Below are 18,621 nucleotides of genomic sequence, written 5' to 3' on the forward strand. Positions count from 1 at the left end.
ACACTGACATCCCCACTGCACAGTCTCTCTGACTGCCCGGGCCAGCTCCTGTCACTCGCAGCTACGGCAATCCAGATGTGGTTTTTGCCTTTAAATAATGTAGTCCAGCCCAGCATCCCCCACAGTCACCACCTGTGAATCGGATGGAGGAGGGGCCCACCCCAGGGGACAGAGGAAGGAGGCCCCTGAGCCCCCTCTGCCAGGGATGTTAGGCACCCGGCTGTCCAGGGCCTCTGCTTAAGATGCCCGCCAAGGACACAGGACCAGGGGCCATCCACTCAGCCCTGGGACCCTCACAGCTGAGGGCTGGGGACAGCCCCACCGTCTGGGCCACCTGCACAGCCCCTCCCCACCCCAGGTGCTGAGCTCCCTGGGTGGGTGGGTGGCTGGCTGGGAATCCAAGCCTGGAACTCAGGACCCCAGGTTCCACCTCTTGGGTTGGCCCTGGATGCTGGCCAGGCACATCTTCCAGAGCTGGGGGCAGAACCCCCTCTTCCCTAGGGAAACTCGGTCTTTCCTTCTATTAAGGCCTTCGACTGATTGAGTGAGGCCCGCCCCATTCGGTGGGTGGTCTCCTAACTCAAAGTCCACTGGTTTAATGTTAGCCTCATCTTTAAAATACATCCACAAAAAGATTTGGAGTAAGTTTGACCAAATATCTGGGCAACTGGGCTTGGCCAAGTTGGTGCATAAGATCAACCATCCCAGCAGGGGATGATTCCCTTGAGCCTTGGGGACTTTTGCCTCCTGGGTGAATCACTGCTGGGCAGAGGCAGCGGGGCAAACCCTCTGAGTTTCGATTTCCCAGTTCTGTGCGCAGAAGTTGCGTTTCTCGGTCTCCCTCGGACCCACCCACGCTCGGTCCCTCCTGCTCTGAGCATGTGACAGGGATCATTTAATGCTCCTCTTGACCCCTGACAAAAGTGCCACTTTCTGCAGGTGGGGACCCTGAGTACCAGGGAGGGCGGGTCGTGAGCCCTAGGACGCACCTGGCGCCCGGGAGCCCCCGCGTAGCCCCGCGGGCTGCGCTTAGCTGGCGGCTGGTTCCCGCGCAGAGGCGGCGGGACAGGCTCGGCTGCGTTTCCGTCCTCAGGCGGCCGCGGGGGCGGAGCTGCGCGGGCTTCGCTTTCCTTTTCCCCAGCGCAAAGCGGGGCGCAGGGCACAGAGCGCAGGGCCGCGGTCAGCAGGGCGCCATGGGCAACTGGGAGTCGCAGGTGTCCTCGGTGCCCGCCCCGCAGCTGGACGAGTTTGTCCAGAGGCACCTGAAGCCCTCCGAACCCTGTCGGAAGCAGATCCAGGGGACGGTGGAGACCATCTGCGCTGCCCTGAAGGAAATCCAGCCCTTCCCCGTGGTGCAGAGCGTGGCCATGGTGAGCGTGGCCCCGGCCGGGGTGGCTGGAGGTGGATAGGGGCGCGGGCCTCGCGGCTGCCTCTGCCCCTACCCCGCTGTGGCATTGGGCAAGCTGCGCACCCTCTCTGGGCCGGTCGGGGGGCGGGGGAGATGGTACCCACTTTAGGGTGTCTTCAGAGTTGAACATCCGATGTCCTCCGCAGAGGGCTGCCCCGCCACCGGTTCATAAATCAATGAACAACTGATTTGTCGCTGGTTCCGTGGGCCCATTGTACAGAGGAAGCTACTGAGGCTGGAGGGTCTTAATGAATCTGCGCCGGGCTGCTCTGAGGTTCTCATCAGCTAGGGGCAGGAAGGGTGGTTCTCATCCTTTAGAAATGTTTAGAATGGTGGGCACCAGGACTGGGGCCGTCCTGGGCCTGTGGGGCGGAGGGAGCACTAGGAAAGTTCAGGACCCGTGGGGAAGGGGGGTCCTAATCCCCAACACCACTGTATGGGTCAGTGTTTCGTTCTGTAATATCTGAGGCTGCCTTTCTTTTCTTGGTGGGGAGGAGGTTGAGGTCGGTAACCAGGGATTGAACCCAGGGTTGCTTAACCACTGAGCCACATCCCCAGCCCTATTTATTTATTTATTTAGAGACAGGACCTTGTAGTTGCTTAGAGCCTCCATAAATTGCTAGGCTGGCCTCGAACTTGCGATCCTCCTACCTCAGCCTCCCCAGCCTCTGGGATTATAGGCGTGAGCCGCCGCACCCACCTAGGCTGGCTAACCTTCTAAAGAAAAGAGGTTTATTTATCTCCCAGTTTGGAATGTTTAAGGTCCAGAGGGCATGGCGTAGGCTCTGGCCAATAATCATGGCCAGAGCAGATGTGAGTAGAAGGACCAGAGCTCAAATGGGAAGCAAGAGAGAGACTGGGCCCTCAAGCCCTCTGGAGGGAAGGCTCCCCACTGGCCTGGGGACCTCCCCCAGCACGCCACTTCCTAATAAAGAGGAGTGCCCAGACCCAAGTGCTCAGCTGGACAGGCTGCCAGACCCTCAAAGTGTCCCCAGCCCCCAGGAGCCTGGGTCTCCACCCAGTCAGGACCCCAATCCCAGGTAGACACGCTCCGGACTTCCAGCAGCTTGGTTGGTTTGTTTGGTTGGTTTGTTTTTTGGCACCAGAGTTTGAACTCAGGGACACTTGACCACTGAGCCCCATCCCCAGCCCTACTTTGTATTTTATTTAGAGACAGGGTCTCACTGAGTTGCTTAGCACCTCACTTTTGCTGAGGCTGGCTTTGAACTTGAGATCCTCCTGCCTCAGCCTCCTGAGCTGCTGGGATCACAGGTGCACCAGCCACAGCACCCAGCCACTTTTGTGTGTTTTTTTAACTTCATATAAATGTAAAGTGACCATCCATCCCAGATTGCCCAAACTTGAGATTTTTCCTGGGATATGGGACTTTCAAATTAGGGATTTATCCAGGACTACTTGGTCACCCTTTACAAATGATGCCATGCACTAAGTGTGCCTTAGTGTGTGGTTTCTTTGACCTATCACACCTATGAAATATGTATTATTACCCACAGCTGTTTATCATTTTCATTATTGTATAGTATTCCACTGTGTAAATACACTGTGTTTGTCTTTTTTTTTTTTTAATGTGGTACTGAGGCTGTAACCTGACTCACTTGTGCTAAGCAAATGCTCCACCACTGAGCTACTTCGCCAGCCCCACATTTGTCCACTTATTGCAAATGGCCATTGAGTAGTGGCCTCCAGTTCTGAGGACAATAAGGAAAGCGATCCTATGAGCATCTCCCATTTTTTGTGGACACGGGGATGCCTGCCACTCAATTATAAGGCTATGGTAACATTTTTGGTTTTCAGTCAAATTGGAGGTCCCCCCCCCCCGTGAACCTCCAAGAGTCCAGGGTCTCATGTCTGCTACTTTGTCACCCGCAGGGTGGCTCCTATAGCCGGGAAACGGTCTTGAGAAACCACTCAGATGGTACCTTCGTCCTCTTCCTCGACCACTTGGCAAAATTCCAGGACCACAAGAAAAACCAACAGGAAATCCTCGACATCATTGAGCAACAGCTCAAGGCCCGTCTGCTCGCCCACAGGCTGACAGCCTGGTATCAGATCCTGAGACTCGGAGGGCAGCTCCACATCGAGGTGTCCACCAGGTGGCAGACTGTCTCCTTTCAGGTGCTGCCTGCCTTCAATGCTCTGGGTGAGTGCTCCCGGGCGGAAGCCTCGGGGTCCTGTAGCCCTGGGCAGGGGAAGCACCAGTGCTTCTCAAAAAGGGACCCTTGGGAGGGAAGGGCCCCCTGCCCGGCTGACGCTCCTCTCTGGAACTCCTCCCACCTCCCCACTGACGGTGGCAGGAAGGTTCTAGACACTTGAATCTCGGAAGCTGGGTTTTCCAAGCCCCTGGGCCCTTCTGGAAGCACAGGTTCCTCAGGGTCTGAGGAAGGGCCCAGGCTGCCCCAGCTCCCGCCGGTCCACAGCCACCAGGCTGGCTCCCCAGGGACAGGAGGGGCAGGACAGGCTGCAGCCTGCGTCCTCCCAGGACAAGAGCAAGGCAACCACCTTCCATGGGAGCCTGTCTACCAGAGTCTGGGGGTGCTCCTCCCACCCCCCAAGACCTGCCTGCCTCCTGTGTCCCCTGCTTGCCAATGCCCCCACGGTCCTGCCTGTCTCCAATCCGGGCTGCACCTCTCATCAGTGTGTCTCCCCCGCTCCCCCACAGCCCTGGCTACCCCCAGTCCTGCCCCTCTTGCCTTCAATCTGTCTCCCGCCCGCCCACCGCTACTCCAGGCCACCGAGATCTGGCCATAGCCCCCTGAGGGTCTCCCTACTCCTCTCCTCTGCACTCTGCGGATGGGTTCTATCTGTCCCAGCACAAGCGTGGTTCTGCCCCTCTCCATCACACCCTTGACCAGATCCCCGCAGGGCAGGACGCTGATGGCCTAGTGGCCCTTCGGGCTCATCCCAACCCAGTCTGCTGCCCACCCAGGTTCACCTTCGCTGAGCTGCTTCGACCTGCCACGTGCGCTCAGCCCAGACTGCGGCCCAGGCTCTGGGGCCTCATCTGGAACATTCTTCTGCCTGCCTTTTATTTTTTGGTAACTCCAACTCACCGTTGGTTCCTGTGCCTGATTTAGACCCACTTCCTGTAGGCTCTGATAGTGACCTGTGTGTCCCCAATCGTGAGCTATGTCACTGACATCCAGATAACTTGTTCTGCCTCTTCTAGATGGTACCGTCATGAGGACAGGTACATGACCGTGCTTCTCTGGACGCCAGTACAACGTTTATTATCAATAATCATTGTTTGGCAGTTGGGTGGGTGGGTGGATGGATGGATGGATGGATCTTCTAATTGATGGAGGGATGATGGATGGAAAATAGATGGATGGAGGGATGTGGGTGGATGATGGATGGAAAATAGATGGATGGAGGGATGTGGGTGGATGATGATGGTGGGATGATGGATGGAGGGATGATGGATGGAGGGATGGTGGATGGAGGGATGGTGGATGGTGGATGGTGGAGGGACTTAAGAATACTAGAACAGAGATCCAGCCTCTCCTTGCACATGTGGGGAAATGGAAGGAAAAGACTATCCCCAGGGCAACATGGTCAAGGCACAGACAATACTAGAATCAGAACCCAGGGCATCCAAGCCCCTGGCCAGGGTGCCTTTCATCACCCAGAGTTTTAAGGAATTTCTGGATTGCACGGGACTTTGAAGAACAATAGTTCCCCCATCTTCTGATAAGGTGAGGACATACACCTATTCCGAGGACTCCCTGTCACAGAAAGGTGACCTGGCCAGAGAGAAGGGCATCAGGGCAGTCCTGAGTCTGGTCCCACCAGGTCCGGTGTCCACCGACTGTAAGATCGGACTAGAGACGGCAGCTTGCAGGGGCATTAGGAGGTTAAGGGTGTGAGCCTGCGCCTGCCTGAACCGCGGGCTGGAGTCGGGGCGCAGAGATCCGCGACTGCAGCTTACAGTGGTCCTGCGCGCTCTGCCCTCATTCCTGCCCCCGTGGCTGGCGGCAGCGGCGCGCCCTCTGCCGGGTGCACCCTGTCATGCCAGGACAGTGCGAGAAAGAAACGCACGCCTCCCCACCTGTGGTACCCAGAAGCCACCGCCAGATGGTGGTAGAGCTGCATGTTCCAAATCGAGATCCCTCTCTAGGCGAAGAGAGAGGTTTTTGCTTTTGTTTTCCTTTGTAGGCAGAGGGTTGAACTCAAGGCCTTGTGCATGCAAATCAAATGCTCTTTCCTCCAAGCCACACCCCCAGCCTAGATCTCTTCTAGAAAGAAGCAATAAAGGTTGTCTTCTGAATTCACTGACTGCTCTCTTTACTAGATAGCAGCCTAACCAACCTGGCCGCCCTTTAGTACCAGGTTCTGCAGTCTTCCTGCAACTCACCTCTCCCCAGGGCCTTCCACCCAAGCCACAACTATGACGGCTCTTTGACCCATCCATCATCCATCCACCCTCATCCATCCATCATCCCTCCCTCCATCCATCCATCATCCCTCCCTCCGTCCATTCACTGGACATGTCTGTATTCCCGTTTCCTCCTCTGTAACTTAGCTGTGGCGATTGCACTTAACCAAGAACAGTTTGGTGATGTTGCATTAAGGGCATGGACCGTGCCTAGCAGAGAGTCAGCACTCAATGATTACCACTGTGGGGAGGGGGGAATGCTCTTTGTTCAACCTCCTTGCTTGCCAATGACCCTGGACCCTGCCTGGGAGTCAGCAAATACGTGTGGGATGCAGAAGAGCAAAAAGCCTCCTGCCTCCTCCTGGTTGTTGATCCAGATGTGTTTATATGTCACCTATCATTGCTACCTCTCTAGTCATTTCTGCTGGTGATTTTCATCAGCAAACTACCTGTTGCAGTCACCTGTTATGGAAGCGCACCAGCCTTCCTAGAGATTGTCCCCCATCATTGTTCCTGCCTCTCTGAGCCCGGGTTTCCCTCTCCATAGGCTTCAGTGAGAATCCCAGCCCCTGGATCTACAGAGATCTCAAAAGAGCCATGGATGAGACCTCTGCCTACCCAGGAGAATTCTCGGTCTGCTTCGCAGAGCTCCGGAAGAAGTTTTTCAGCAAGTATCCCAGAAAACTGAAGGACTTGATTCTCCTGATAAAGTACTGGTACCAGCAGGTAATTTCAAATTGAACATGTCATTACGATGTGCTTCCTTGTGACTGAGACGACGCACATCCAGCCAGGTTCCACAGCTTGCTGTTATTGTTCATCCTCATCGGCAATTCCCAATTAAAATGGAGAACGCTTTCTGCCTTGCAGATGCCATCTTGAGACCACCTTGGTCCATTATGCCCCAGACACCCCTATTCCAACATCTGTCACCACCAACCAGTGCCGGGGATTGAACTCAGGGGCACTCGACCCCTGAGCCCCATCCCTAGCCCTATTTTGGATTTTATTTAGAGACAGGGTCTCACTGAGTTGCTTAGTGCCTCACCATTGCTGAGGCTGGCTTTGAACTCACGATCCTCCTGCCTCAGCCTCCTGAGCTGCTGGGATTACAGGTGAGGGCCACCGCACTCAGTCTGTTTCTGAAGGGTTTGCATCTCCTTTCTTTTGTCAACACGATATCTGGGAGATTCAGCCACATTGTTGCAAGTAGCGGAAACGTTTTCTTGTTTCCAACAGTTCCATTTTGTGAATATACCACATATTGATCTTTTCTACTGCTGATGGGCATTTGGGTCATTTCCAAATTGGAGCTATTATGAATTAGGTTACTCTGCCTATTCTCCTGGGTGTCTTTTATAAATTTAAACACTCGTTTCTCTTGGGTAGGCATACGGCGGTGCCATGGCTGGGTTCTAGGGTCAGCATACGGTTGTGTACATGTGTGTGTGTTCACACAACCACATGGAACACCTATGTGCATATGTATATCTACAAGCCTGGGATCCATATGAAATACATACGGGGAGTTTTTAATTCACTTCTTTATGGCCAAACAGTTTTCCAGAACAGCTACACCTAGTTATATTCCCATGAGGGTAGGTGAGAGTTGGGGTTGCCCGACACTCTGTCCAGCCTGGGGTTGGACAGTGCCTTCAATGTTAGGCCTTCTGATGGGGACAGGGACTTCTTGTAGACTCCGGATTCCTTGATCTCGGACCCCAGGGCACAGGGAGAATTGGGTCTCAGCACGGCCCTTGCTCTTGTCTCTTCCCACAGTGCCAGAAAAAATGGGGGATTTCCTCCTTGTTCTCGGAGTATGCCCTGGAGCTCCTCACGGTGTACGCCTGGGAGCAGGGGTGCGGAGCTGAGGACTTCGACATGGCCCAGGGCGTCCGCACTGTCTTGGGGCTGATCGAGCAGAAGGACCTCCTGTGCGTCTACTGGACAGTCAACTACGACTTTGAGGACGAGACCGTCAGGAATGTCCTCCTGCAGCAGCTCCGATCTCAGAGGTGGCCAGCCTGCCCCGCAGTCTCCCCCACAGGCCGCGCGCCAGGCCTCAGGCCTTCCCCCGTGGCCCCAGGGGCTGAAAGTGGGGACCTGGCCCATGCTCTCGCTCCCCAAACTGGGGTCACGCTTTGTCCTAGAAACAAACATGGCAGCCGTGCTCTAGGAGGGGCAGAGGTGCAGAGGGGGGAAGGGGTCAGGAGGAAGGAGAAACCCCTGTGTCCTCGGTCGTTGGACCCTCCCTGCCAAGCAGTGGACACAGGCCCAGAGAACCGACTGTCACAGAAAGAGCCCTAGCAGCCCAGGGGACCCGCAGGAATCCAAATCTGGGTGGCAGCTGCCCACTCTGCCCTCAGAACTGACGAGTTTTCCTCCAATGGGACTCCCAGGCCGGTCATCCTGGACCCTGCTGACCCCACCAACAACGTGAGCACACGGGGTGTACCCTGGCCGCGTCTGAAGGAGGAAGCCGGGCTCTGGCTCTCTTCTCTCCAGCAGAGCGGCGAGGCGCCGAGGCTCTCCTGGAATGTTCTGGTAAGAGGCTTTTCCACACACGGCTTGCTCCAGACTGCAGAGGGGACGATGCACGGAGGACATTCCCAGGTCAGACCACTAGGACTATTCTGCCTCCTTGAGAACATTCATCTTCGGAGGACAAGCAGATGGAGCAAATTCCACCTTCTGCAGACAAGGGACTGATTTACCCCCAATTCTATGGGAGGCAGGAACTGCACCCCTTTTGTAAAGAAGTCTGAGGGCTGTAAATGAACATGTGAAGGAGCTCACCTGACGAAGGAGCCCGTGCCTGAGGAGGTTCCCTAACTGGACCCCCGGGCCCTGCCCCAGCCCCCCTCACTCTGGAAACCTGGTCCTGGCTCCCTCCCCCCAGTTTTCATGGTGTTTTATTCTGAAAAGCTTTCAAACATAGAATAGTGGCAGCAATGGTCCAGCGGGTCTCTCTGGGCCCCGACACAGCTGCACAGATGTGCCACATTGACCACATCTGCCACAGGACACGCATGTCATTATCACTCTTCAGTTTAGACCGGGATGTTTGAGACTAGGCTACCAGACACCTTCCTAGCTGGACATTTCTGCTCCTCCATAATCTCCAGGCCACCAGCTAATGCCGCTGGGCTCATATGTTTTTACTGTCTCAATCCAGTCCATTTCTAGATCGCGTCCAGTACCCCGAGAATATCCTCTAGAACATTCTATCCCAGAGCACAGGTCGCGTTGGTTCTTGTGTCTCCCCTATACCATCTTGGGCTCCTGCTTTGGTCATTTGTGTCTTGCTCTTCTCCTGCCTCTGTGTCCAGACTGGGGACCCCCCCCCCCAGCTACTGAGGATAAGACAGGAGCCCAGGAGCTGCTGAACAACAGGAGGGCTCACGTGCATGTGTGCACACACACACTCTCACACACTCACGCACACTCACACACACTCACACACAAACCCTGCACTTCCAAGTTTGCCCTCCAGGGGGAGCTACCCCAAGAACTCTGAGGTCCCCTTGCAATATCTGTGGGCAACCAAGGTTAACTGTTGACCATGGAGCTGGGCGACTTTCGCACCTCCAATGGGCTGGTCAGTGCTGGGCAGCGGAAGGACCTCATTCCTCAGAACAATGTGTGCATCGCCCCTTAGTGCAGCTGTCTGTTTAGTGCCCCAAGCCTAGTGGCTACAGCAACACGAGTTGATTCTCTTACAGTTCTGGGGAGAAGCAATCCCAGATGGCACGCCCTGTGCCGGAACGGAGGCGTCGTGGGCTCTGGGGAAGGATGTGTTTCCTGGGCTTTTCGAGCTTCTCAAGGCTGTCCCAAGTTTCTTGACTCCTGGGCCTTGCTTCCTCCACCTGCAAAGCCAAGAGCCTGGCACCTTGCTGTCTCTGTCTCTGCTTCTGGGGCCGCCTGGCCTTCTTCAGCTCTAACCTTCCTGCCTGCCTTGTCATCTCGGGACTCCCTGGACCAGCCGGGTGACCGGGCTCATCTCCCCACCTCAAGTCCTCACCAGCCCGTCAGGAGCGGGACCCAGATCTCTCCAAGGTGGTAACGAGAGGAACTAGCAGGGTGCTCACCCCCGGGGGATTCGGGTACCACCCTAAGCTCTCAGGTGCGCTCCTGAGGTGAAGCCACTAGAGGGCCACAGACAGGACAGCTGCTGCTGACCGGGGGAGGGCAGAGACAGAGCTGGCACAGTGGGGAAGGCAGCCCGCCTTGGCCGCCAGGAAGGCTCAGCCCTGCGTCCCCCACTTTCCCAGCCAGCACCACTCTTCATGACCCCCGGCCACCTTCTGGACAAGTTCATCAAGGACTTTCTGCAGCCCAACAAAGACTTCCTGGATCAGCTCCACAGAGCCGTGGACGACATCTGCACATTCCTTAAAGAAGATTGCTTCCGACACTCGACCACCAAGGTCCAGAAGGTCATCAAGGTGAGTGCAGGCCTTCTCTCCAGGTTTGCTGCGGGCAGGGGAAGAAGTGGGACGGGGCATCACTGTGGCTTTCCAGGGCTCAACCTGCATCAGAAATCTGAGACTAGAGAACTGGGACTAGGATGCTAGTCTTGGGGGGGGGGGTGGCATTGACAGACTGTCACTGTCATTAACGGCTCGTGTTTCACCCTGTTTCCAAGGGTTGCTGGCCATCCTTGGTACTCTTGGGCTTGTAGGTGCATCGGTCCCATCTCTACCTCTGTCTTCGTATCCCCTCTCTGACATGTGTCGTCTTCTTTTCCCTTCCAAGGACACTTTCCATTGGGTTTAGAATTCAGAATGATCTCATCTCAAGATCTTTAATTTAATTACATCTTCAGAGACTCTTTTCCCCAATAAGGTCATGTATCAGTCAGCTCTCCAGTACTGTACCAAAATGCCTGAGACAAATGAACTGATAAAGAGAAAAGGTTTGTATTGATTGATTGGCCCCATTACCAGTGGTGAGGCAGAACATATGGTGGACCAAGCCACTCAGCTCATGTCTGGGAATCAAAATACAGAGAGATAGGAGGGGGCGGCATTTCCATAATCCCCCCTGGGGAATGCGCTCCATGACCTAAGACTCCTGTAGCCACAGCTCTTAAATTTCACCAGAAATTGAATGGAGGAGGAGAAGGAGGAGATTAAGAAGTTAAACCTGTGTAGCAGAGAACTAAGCACCTCCAAAGCCTAAAATACTACCGTCTATCCTTTGATGGATTGTTTACTGACCCCTGCACCTTAGTTATGAATATTCATCCCGAGGTCCCCAGACTGCAGGAGACTGGCCCCTCAGAGAACAAATGAGAACTTACAATGTAGCAATCACCCTGAGTTTGACTTATTTGAGGAAAATAAGTGAAAGCTGAGGATTCTTTAGGAAATTGAGAAGTGGAGGATCCATTGTTATTGTCCCCCGGTGGGATCAGGGCACCCGATCCTAACGCTCTGCTCTGCTGTGGACTCCGCCCTCACTGGACCCTCGTTGGAAGCTGCCCTTAATGACCTCATGAATTAGCCCCAAGTGGTGCCAGACCGTGGTGGCGAGGGCCTCAAGGGCCAGGAGAGCCTGGGTCTCACGCCCCCTCTGTCCCCCAGGGAGGGTCAGCCGCCAAAGGCACGACCCTGAAGATCGGTTCCGACGCCGACCTGGTGGTGTTCCCCAGCACACTTCAGAGCTACACCTCCCAGAGAAACGAGCGGGGCAGGGTTGTCCAGGAGATCCGCAGGCAGCTGGAAGTCTGGCAGCAGAAGACGCAGTTCGAAGTGACGTTCGAGATGTCCAAGTGGAAGGCCCCCAGGGTGCTGAGCTTCTCTCTGAAATCCAAAAATGTCAACGAAAGTGTCGACTTTGACGTGTTGCCCGCCTTTAACGCACTAGGTGAGCATCCCCAGAGCCCAGCTCTGGAGGAGGAAGATTCTAGATGCTGGAAGTGGCGGGTGGTCAGGGATGGAGAGAACCAGCAAGTACAGAAGCAAAGTGCAGAAGAGGGACCAGCAAACTTTTTTTTTAATCTAAAAGTCAAGATAGCAATTATTTATATTTTGAGGACTACGGGGTATCTCCCTGCACTCAACTCGGCCTTTATAATATGAAAACGGCCATAAGCAACATATCGACAAATACTGTAGCCTTGTTCCAATAAAACTTTATTTACAAAACAAGCAGGGGGCCAGGTTTACCCCAGGGACCAAGGTTTGTGGATTCCAGAGCTGCACTGTTCAAAGCTCATTCTTCAATAATGGAAGTTGTCTCCAGCTGTGTTCTAGATCGACCAAGAACTTGAAGTAATCTCAGAAAACATCTCATTCCTCTGAAGAGGCTGCCTGTGCCTTAGACACCAAGATGCAAATACTCTGGGACAGTTCATCCTCATTTCCTGGGACTGTATGTCACAAAATGTTTTAAATTCTTTTATCCAGGTCAACTGCATTCCGGCTCCACACCCGGACCCCAGGTCTACGCGGGGCTCATCGATCTGTACAGATCCTCTGACCTCCCGGCGGGAGAGTTTTCTACCTGTTTTACCGAACTGCAGCGCAATTTCATCGTCTCCCGGCCCACCAAGCTGAAGAACTTGATCCGCCTGATGAAGCACTGGTACAAACAGGTATGCTGGCCCCGGCTGACCGCCTGGCCATGACCTTTACCAGTGAGATGTGTCCAGGAAGCCAGCCCCTGCCCCTTTCTCCCACACTGGGGACTGGGCCGCTCCAGAGAACCCGCCCGTGGCTGAGCCGGGTGTCTGTAACGTTCCTGTCACTAACTTTATTTACTTGGGCCAGGTATGCCCTGCCTCCTGCCATCAATTAGCCAAAGAATTCAGCAGGAATCCAAGCCACCAAGGGAGGATGGGAGTTAGGAGTGACAGGCCCGCGGGTTGGCAGGTGCCAGGGTGGCTTCTCTGCTGGTCGGTTTCCACAGGGGGTAGACACGGGCACCTCCTGGCAGGCAGCCCACAGCCACAGGGGAGGAGGCTGCTGCGCTTTCTGTCCCGGGCAGCCCCTCTGTGCTCGATTTCACGGTCCCGCACACAAGGTCCTTTCCGAGTGTTTTCATGATGGCAAACGTCCAACGCACGACCCCAGCTCTTGCTGCTGTGGCCCCTACGGCCTGAACACTGGGCTCTGCGGTCTTTGTCCTGGACAATCAAAGGTGGCGGGTGTGGCCGTTCAGGGGGCTCTGGTGTGACCTGGAGCAGTGTCCTTCCCCTTGACCCCGCCTTCTGATTTCATCTGAAGTGGACATCATGGTGCCCAGCTTTGGTGGGATTGGGGATGGTGCGAGTAACATGCCCCAGCCCCTGGTTAGCCCCTGGTGGGGTTCTGGCCACGGCTGTGTGACTGTCCCAAGAGCCCCAGCTGCTGGACAGTATTTAGACCTCCACGGGGCAGAGCACCTGCCTCCAGCGTCACGGTGACTCTATCGCTCCGCCGTGGCCCAGCCGTCCATGGGACCCTCGGAGAGCTCCTGGGGCGCCTGTTCTTACCAAGGTCATCTGATGTCCCCCCGTCCCTCAGTGTGAAAGAAAACTGAAATCCAAGGGGTCTCTGCCCCCGAAGTACGCCCTGGAGCTGCTCACCATCTACGCCTGGGAGCAGGGCTGCGGGTCGGAGAGTTTCCACACTGCTGAAGGCTTCCGGACAGTCCTGGATCTGGTCACAAAGTACCAGCAGCTCTGCATCTTTTGGAATGTCAACTACAACTTCGAGGACGAGACGATGCGCACGTTCCTTCTGACCCAGATCCAGAAAACCAGGTGCCCCTCTATTCTTGATTGACCGGTTCCCTCCAATGCTCTTGCATCCTCTTCCTCCCCCTGGACCCTGAGTCTTTCCACATGTGACCCTGAGCAGCGAGGTGCTGACAACACGGCCAGTCCCCAGGGATAAAGTCCTAGGGGCGGAAGGAAGTGCTGCCCAGGAGGAAGAGGGGCAGGGCTCTTGTCCACCTGGGTTTGTCAGCAGGTCTGAGAGGATGGCGTTGGAAGAGTGTCCCCAGAAAGAACGCTGTCCCCCACAGGTCAATTTGTTATTGGGGGCTTGTACTAGGTCAGGTTTAATCTGCCCTTTCCGACCTTCCAGAATAGACCAGGAATCTCAGCACGTGTCTTCAGCAGCAGGGACAGAACACCAGAGGCAGGAGGAACAGGATGAGAAAAGAGAGAACAGAGGAAAGGGGAAGCTGGGTGGGCTGGGGGGCGGGGGACCTGCTCCACAACATTGTGTTTGGTTAAAAGAGGACTCGGCCTCGAGGGGACAGTGACATAGAGTGGTACTGTGCTCTCTGTGTAGAGTAACAGCTTCCAAAACATCTAGCAGATCCTGTGATTTGTGCCTGTGATCCCAGCTGCTAGGGAGGCTGAGGCAGGAGGATCTCAAGTTCCAAGCCGGCCTCAGCAATTTAGAGAGGCCCTAAGCAACTCAGTGAGACCCTGTCTCTAAATAAAAAACAAAATAGGGCTGGGGATGGGGCTCAGGGTTCGAGTGCCCCTGGGTTCCATCCCTGGTACCAAAAAAAAAAATTGCTGTAAGTAGGACGGGGCCTCAAATTCTGAAGCCACCAGTTTGGAAAGAAATCCTCTAAGAATTAACCAGTTTCTCACACCTTCTCACCCTCCTACAGGCCTGTGATCTTGGACCCAGCAGACCCCACGGGTGACGTGGGAGGTGGGGACCGCTGGTGCTGGCATCTCCTGGCCAAAGAAGCCAGGCAGTGGCTGTCGTCTCTCTGCATGAGAGATGGGGCCGGAAACCCCGTGCAGCTGTGGAATGTGCCAGTAAGGGTGATCTGAAGGAAGTGGCCCCCCCTCCGGGATGGTCCTGTGTCAGGCTCGAGTCAAGGAACTTCTCTGGGAGCTAAAGCAGCCATGTCCCCTTCCCCACCCCGTCACCAGTAACCGCTGCACATCTCGGCAAGCAAGAGGCCACCAGGGCTCCAGAACAGCTCGGGAGCCCTTCCCTGTGCGGTTCCCTCCGCCTCAGCACCTCTGACGTCAGGGCTGGGGTGCCCTCTGCTAGTGGGGTGGAGGGGCCGGATCAGGAGTCTGAGCAGCACCCTGGTCTCTACCCAGCAGGTGCCAGAAGCACCCACCTCCCTAGCCAACCAGGTCTGCAGTCATGGTCACATGTCCCCCACGGGAGCGCAGCTCTCTGTGGCTTCTGGCTCCACCCCGTTTAGTGGGTTTCTGGAGTCGTGGCCCCGCGCGTCCATAGACAGCAGGTCCCCCTACTAGGAGGGAAGAACTAAAAAGGAAAGGATAACCAGGGGTGGTGAGCACTGGGATTTGGCTGGGGACAGTGGCACACACCTGTGATCCCAGCCACTCGGGAGCCTGAGGCAGGAGGATCACAATGGTCTCGTGGCTACAGAGAACCAGGGTGAAGATGACCGTGGCTGTGGGTTGGGTCGGTCACCCAAGAGTGGGGGTCTCCTGCCACCCCGATCTACCCTCGGGCCCTCCCACCTGCACCCTCGGCTGCCCTCCCCAGCCCCCGTCTCTACAGCAGGGCTTCTCCGCCTGGGCCCTGGGGTAGGGGAATCTCATTTCGGGGGCTAAGCAGCACCCCAGCTCTCTACCCAGATGCTACCACCCAGGTGGAATAAGACATTGTCACCTGTCCTCCAGGGAGGGAATTTTTCCCTGGGAGAACCCCTGCTTTAGAGCAATCCCCCTGCTTCCCCTTGTTACCAGAACCGATAGCACCAAAAGAGTGTCTCCGGCCACAGTCTCGTCCCCAGATACGGTCCCCAAGCCTCTCCTTCGGCTCCTTAGCAGGGGTCGTCGCTGCACAGGACCCTCATCTCTGCTGTCCACTCCCGCAGACAGTGCAGACGCCGGGCAGTTGCGGAGCTGGGCTCTACCCTGCTGTCTGGGTCAGAAGCCGCTCCATCCTGAGGTGACGCGCTAGAAGACCTTCTAAGGCCATCTGGAAATTGCTCTGGAAGAATCCGGTCCCCCAGGCTCGCTCCACCCTACTGGGCCCCGCCTCTCCTGCCCGGTGTCTTGGACCCCCTGAAAACAAGGCTGCAGAGCCCTTTCCCGACTCCCACCCGGTTGGACCCCATGAGGCCGGTGACCACCTTGAAAAGCCTCGGCCCCCAGCCGCCCTCTCTACACCCCTCAAGGACCCTCGCTGCACCCCCAGAGTCAGGCTCTTCTCCTGGCCCTTGGTCCCTTCACTCTGAGCTGTTCTCACAACCTCCCAGCTCAGCCACCATCTGTCTGTCCCCTTCCCTCCACGCACAGACCCTCCCTGCCCCACGGCTGTGGTGTCCCCCAGCCGGCTGCCCGCCAGCCCTGTCCTGCCATGGTCAGCTCCCCAGGGCTGTTCCTCCCCCCACCTACTGCCTGTCTTCCCACCCGCCCAGGAGACAACAAAGCATCCAGCCGGCCTTTGTGCCCAGGGACTGGCATAGAACTTCAAAACCAAAGAATTTCCTGACAAAAGTGTCTTTTGCATTCATAACAAACCCCCTCCACCATCCCTGAATTTCAGCTAAGAAGGTGACTCCCAGCTGGTGCAGTGGCGCACACCTGTGACCCCAGTGACTTGGGAGGCTGAGGCAGGAGGATCGAAATTCAAGGCCAGCCTTAGCAACTTAGTGAGGTCCTTTCTCAAAATAAAAAGGGCTGGGGGTGTAACTCAGTGATGGAGCATCCCCAGGTTCAATTCCCAGTACTGCAAGAAGAAAGGAGGAGGAAGAGCCTCAGAGACCCCAGGGGCACTTAGAGCATGTGGAGGGGGGCTTCCCGAGCCAGAAAGACCTCCCTCGTAATTAAAGGGCTAGAGCTTTCCACACCCCCGATCTTCAGGAAGCAGAGGGAACTAGAGATTGAGCTCAGTTGTGCGGTCAGTGATCTAACCAATCTTGCCCAAATAATGGGGTCCAATATGAACTTCTGGGTCATGAGGCTTTGGAGCTTCCTGGTGGGCAAACACTACAGTGTCTCAGGAGGGTCGCATGTCCCAACACCAGGGGGACAGAGCTCCTGACCTCAGCGTGCTCCTGGATTGGCTGTACCCTGTCTCTCTCTATCTGGTTGTTCACTCATGTTCTTTATCATAAAGTGGTGATTGCAAGCAAAGTGTTCTCCTGAGTCCTGCGAGTCATTCTAGTGACCTATGAGACCTAAGAGGGTCAAAGCCCCAAGTTTGTAGCCAAGTCGGGCAGAGGTATGGGCAGCCCAGGGAGCCCATGCAGGGCTGCTGTCTGAAGTCAGGCTGGATGTGCTGGAGACCTTGCTTTTACCCCGCGGGCGCTGCACCCACTCCAGGCAGCTAGAGTCTGAACTGAATTGAATTGCAAGATGGTCCGTGGGTGTCAGAGGATCGGCACTGAATGCACCACTTTCATGCCAATGCCTTTGCTGCCTTCAGTAGAGGGTTGAATTCATTAGGAGCCAGGCTAGACGTCACAGCGACCGGCAAACATGCAGTCCGTGGTCCTTACGGGACACAACGAGGGCACCGACCCTTTTGCAGAAAAAAAATCAGTAGCTGATGTCAACAAATGGCCTCTCTTGTAGGATCTGTATTTCGGGATAAACAAGAAAACATATTGATGAGGAAATTGTATTCTTTTACCCAGAAGAATTCTCTTTCGCATCTGCAGAGAGGATGCAAAATCAGAAACACTGTCCTCGGATGAGACGCTCAGGCAGAGCCCCAAGGCACGACACAAGATGCTATGGGAACATGCAATGGGAGTGTCACCTCCCAGGTCCACAGTGCAGTCACCAGTGGGAGGAGAGGGGGAGGCAGGGTGGAGATCAGTGGCAGAGCACGGGATCAGGGTACCCAGGCCTGGGGGTGCGTCCCCAGAAGCATCAACAACCCAGCCAGGAGTCAGCGTAGTGCCTCCAGGCGGAGGCACAGCACTGTCCCATGAATGTTCTTGCCAACTTGATTTTTTTTTTTTTTTAATTCGGCACCATCATGGGCTCCGGGACACAGAAAGAACTGACTTAACAGATCCCAGAGAAGATGCACGGGCCAGAGAGACTTCATAGAAAGAGACGAAGAAAACAGGGAGAAGCCCAGACAGAAACATGGAAGGGTAGGCATGCTCCCAACCCCAGGGTACACGAGCCAGGATTGTCACAGGAATCCAATGAAGGACACCTAAAGGTCAAGGTCCAAGGCCAGGATTCATGCCTGGCTACCCTAGCAGCCCGGTCCCCAATGGTATCAGAGAAAGTAAGCAGGGATGAGAAGCACAGCCCTTGGGGCAAGAGGAATTTGGAAGAGTTTGAACAGTAGACCAAGAATGAGCTCACCAATGGGGACAATTTGTGGTTAAAAGGACCACCGGGAGCCAGGTGGTACATGCCTGTAATCCCAGTGACTCTGGAGGCTGAGGCAGGAGGAGCACAAGTTAGAGGCCAGCCTCAACAACTCAGTCTCAAAATAAAAAGGACTGGAGTTGTAGCTCAGTAGTCAAGCGTCCGCAGCTTCCAATCCTCAGAAACAAAAGGAGAAAAGAATCATCAGGAGCCTGAATAGCGAGGGCTTTGGTGCTTTTCCACTGAGGGTGGTTCACACCTGGGCGGGAAAGGCCTTACCATTCATCCGTCCGTCATTCATGGGCATCAGAGTCCAGGAGAGCCCTGGACAGGGAGAGGCACAGGAAGCTCTTCCCTGGCACCGCCCTGTGTGAGTTGGGCCAGGTCCCCTGGAATGGGTGTAGACCTCGAAGGAGGAATCCCGCTTGGATGAGAGCGTGAGCAGCCCGGCGGCTCCACCCAGCTGGGACGGTGACCAGAGCCCTGGTGTGGCACTTCCCTGGGCTGTGGGGCTGGGCTGCAAGGCACCCAGGGAATGTCCCCTGT

At 55.6% G+C, this 18,621-nt stretch overlaps 1 protein-coding gene across 1 annotated transcript; it reads left to right on the forward strand.

The window, feature by feature from the left end:
- Positions 1-864: 864 nt before the first annotated feature.
- Positions 865-16,878, forward strand: Oas2 (2'-5'-oligoadenylate synthetase 2). The gene is made up of 11 exons (XM_078039066.1): positions 865-1,370; positions 3,299-3,569; positions 6,349-6,527; positions 7,581-7,816; positions 8,201-8,345; positions 10,073-10,246; positions 11,387-11,669; positions 12,212-12,399; positions 13,310-13,548; positions 14,415-14,568; positions 15,615-16,878. The coding sequence occupies exons 1-11, from the start codon at positions 1,194-1,196 to the stop codon at positions 15,690-15,692; spliced, it is 2,124 nt and encodes a 707-aa protein (XP_077895192.1). The 5' UTR covers positions 865-1,193; the 3' UTR covers positions 15,693-16,878.
- The last annotated feature ends 1,743 nt before the right edge of the window (positions 16,879-18,621 follow it).

This window comes from Ictidomys tridecemlineatus, chromosome 2 (genome assembly GCF_052094955.1).
Source record: "Ictidomys tridecemlineatus isolate mIctTri1 chromosome 2, mIctTri1.hap1, whole genome shotgun sequence".
Taxonomy (NCBI): Eukaryota; Metazoa; Chordata; class Mammalia; order Rodentia; family Sciuridae; genus Ictidomys; species Ictidomys tridecemlineatus.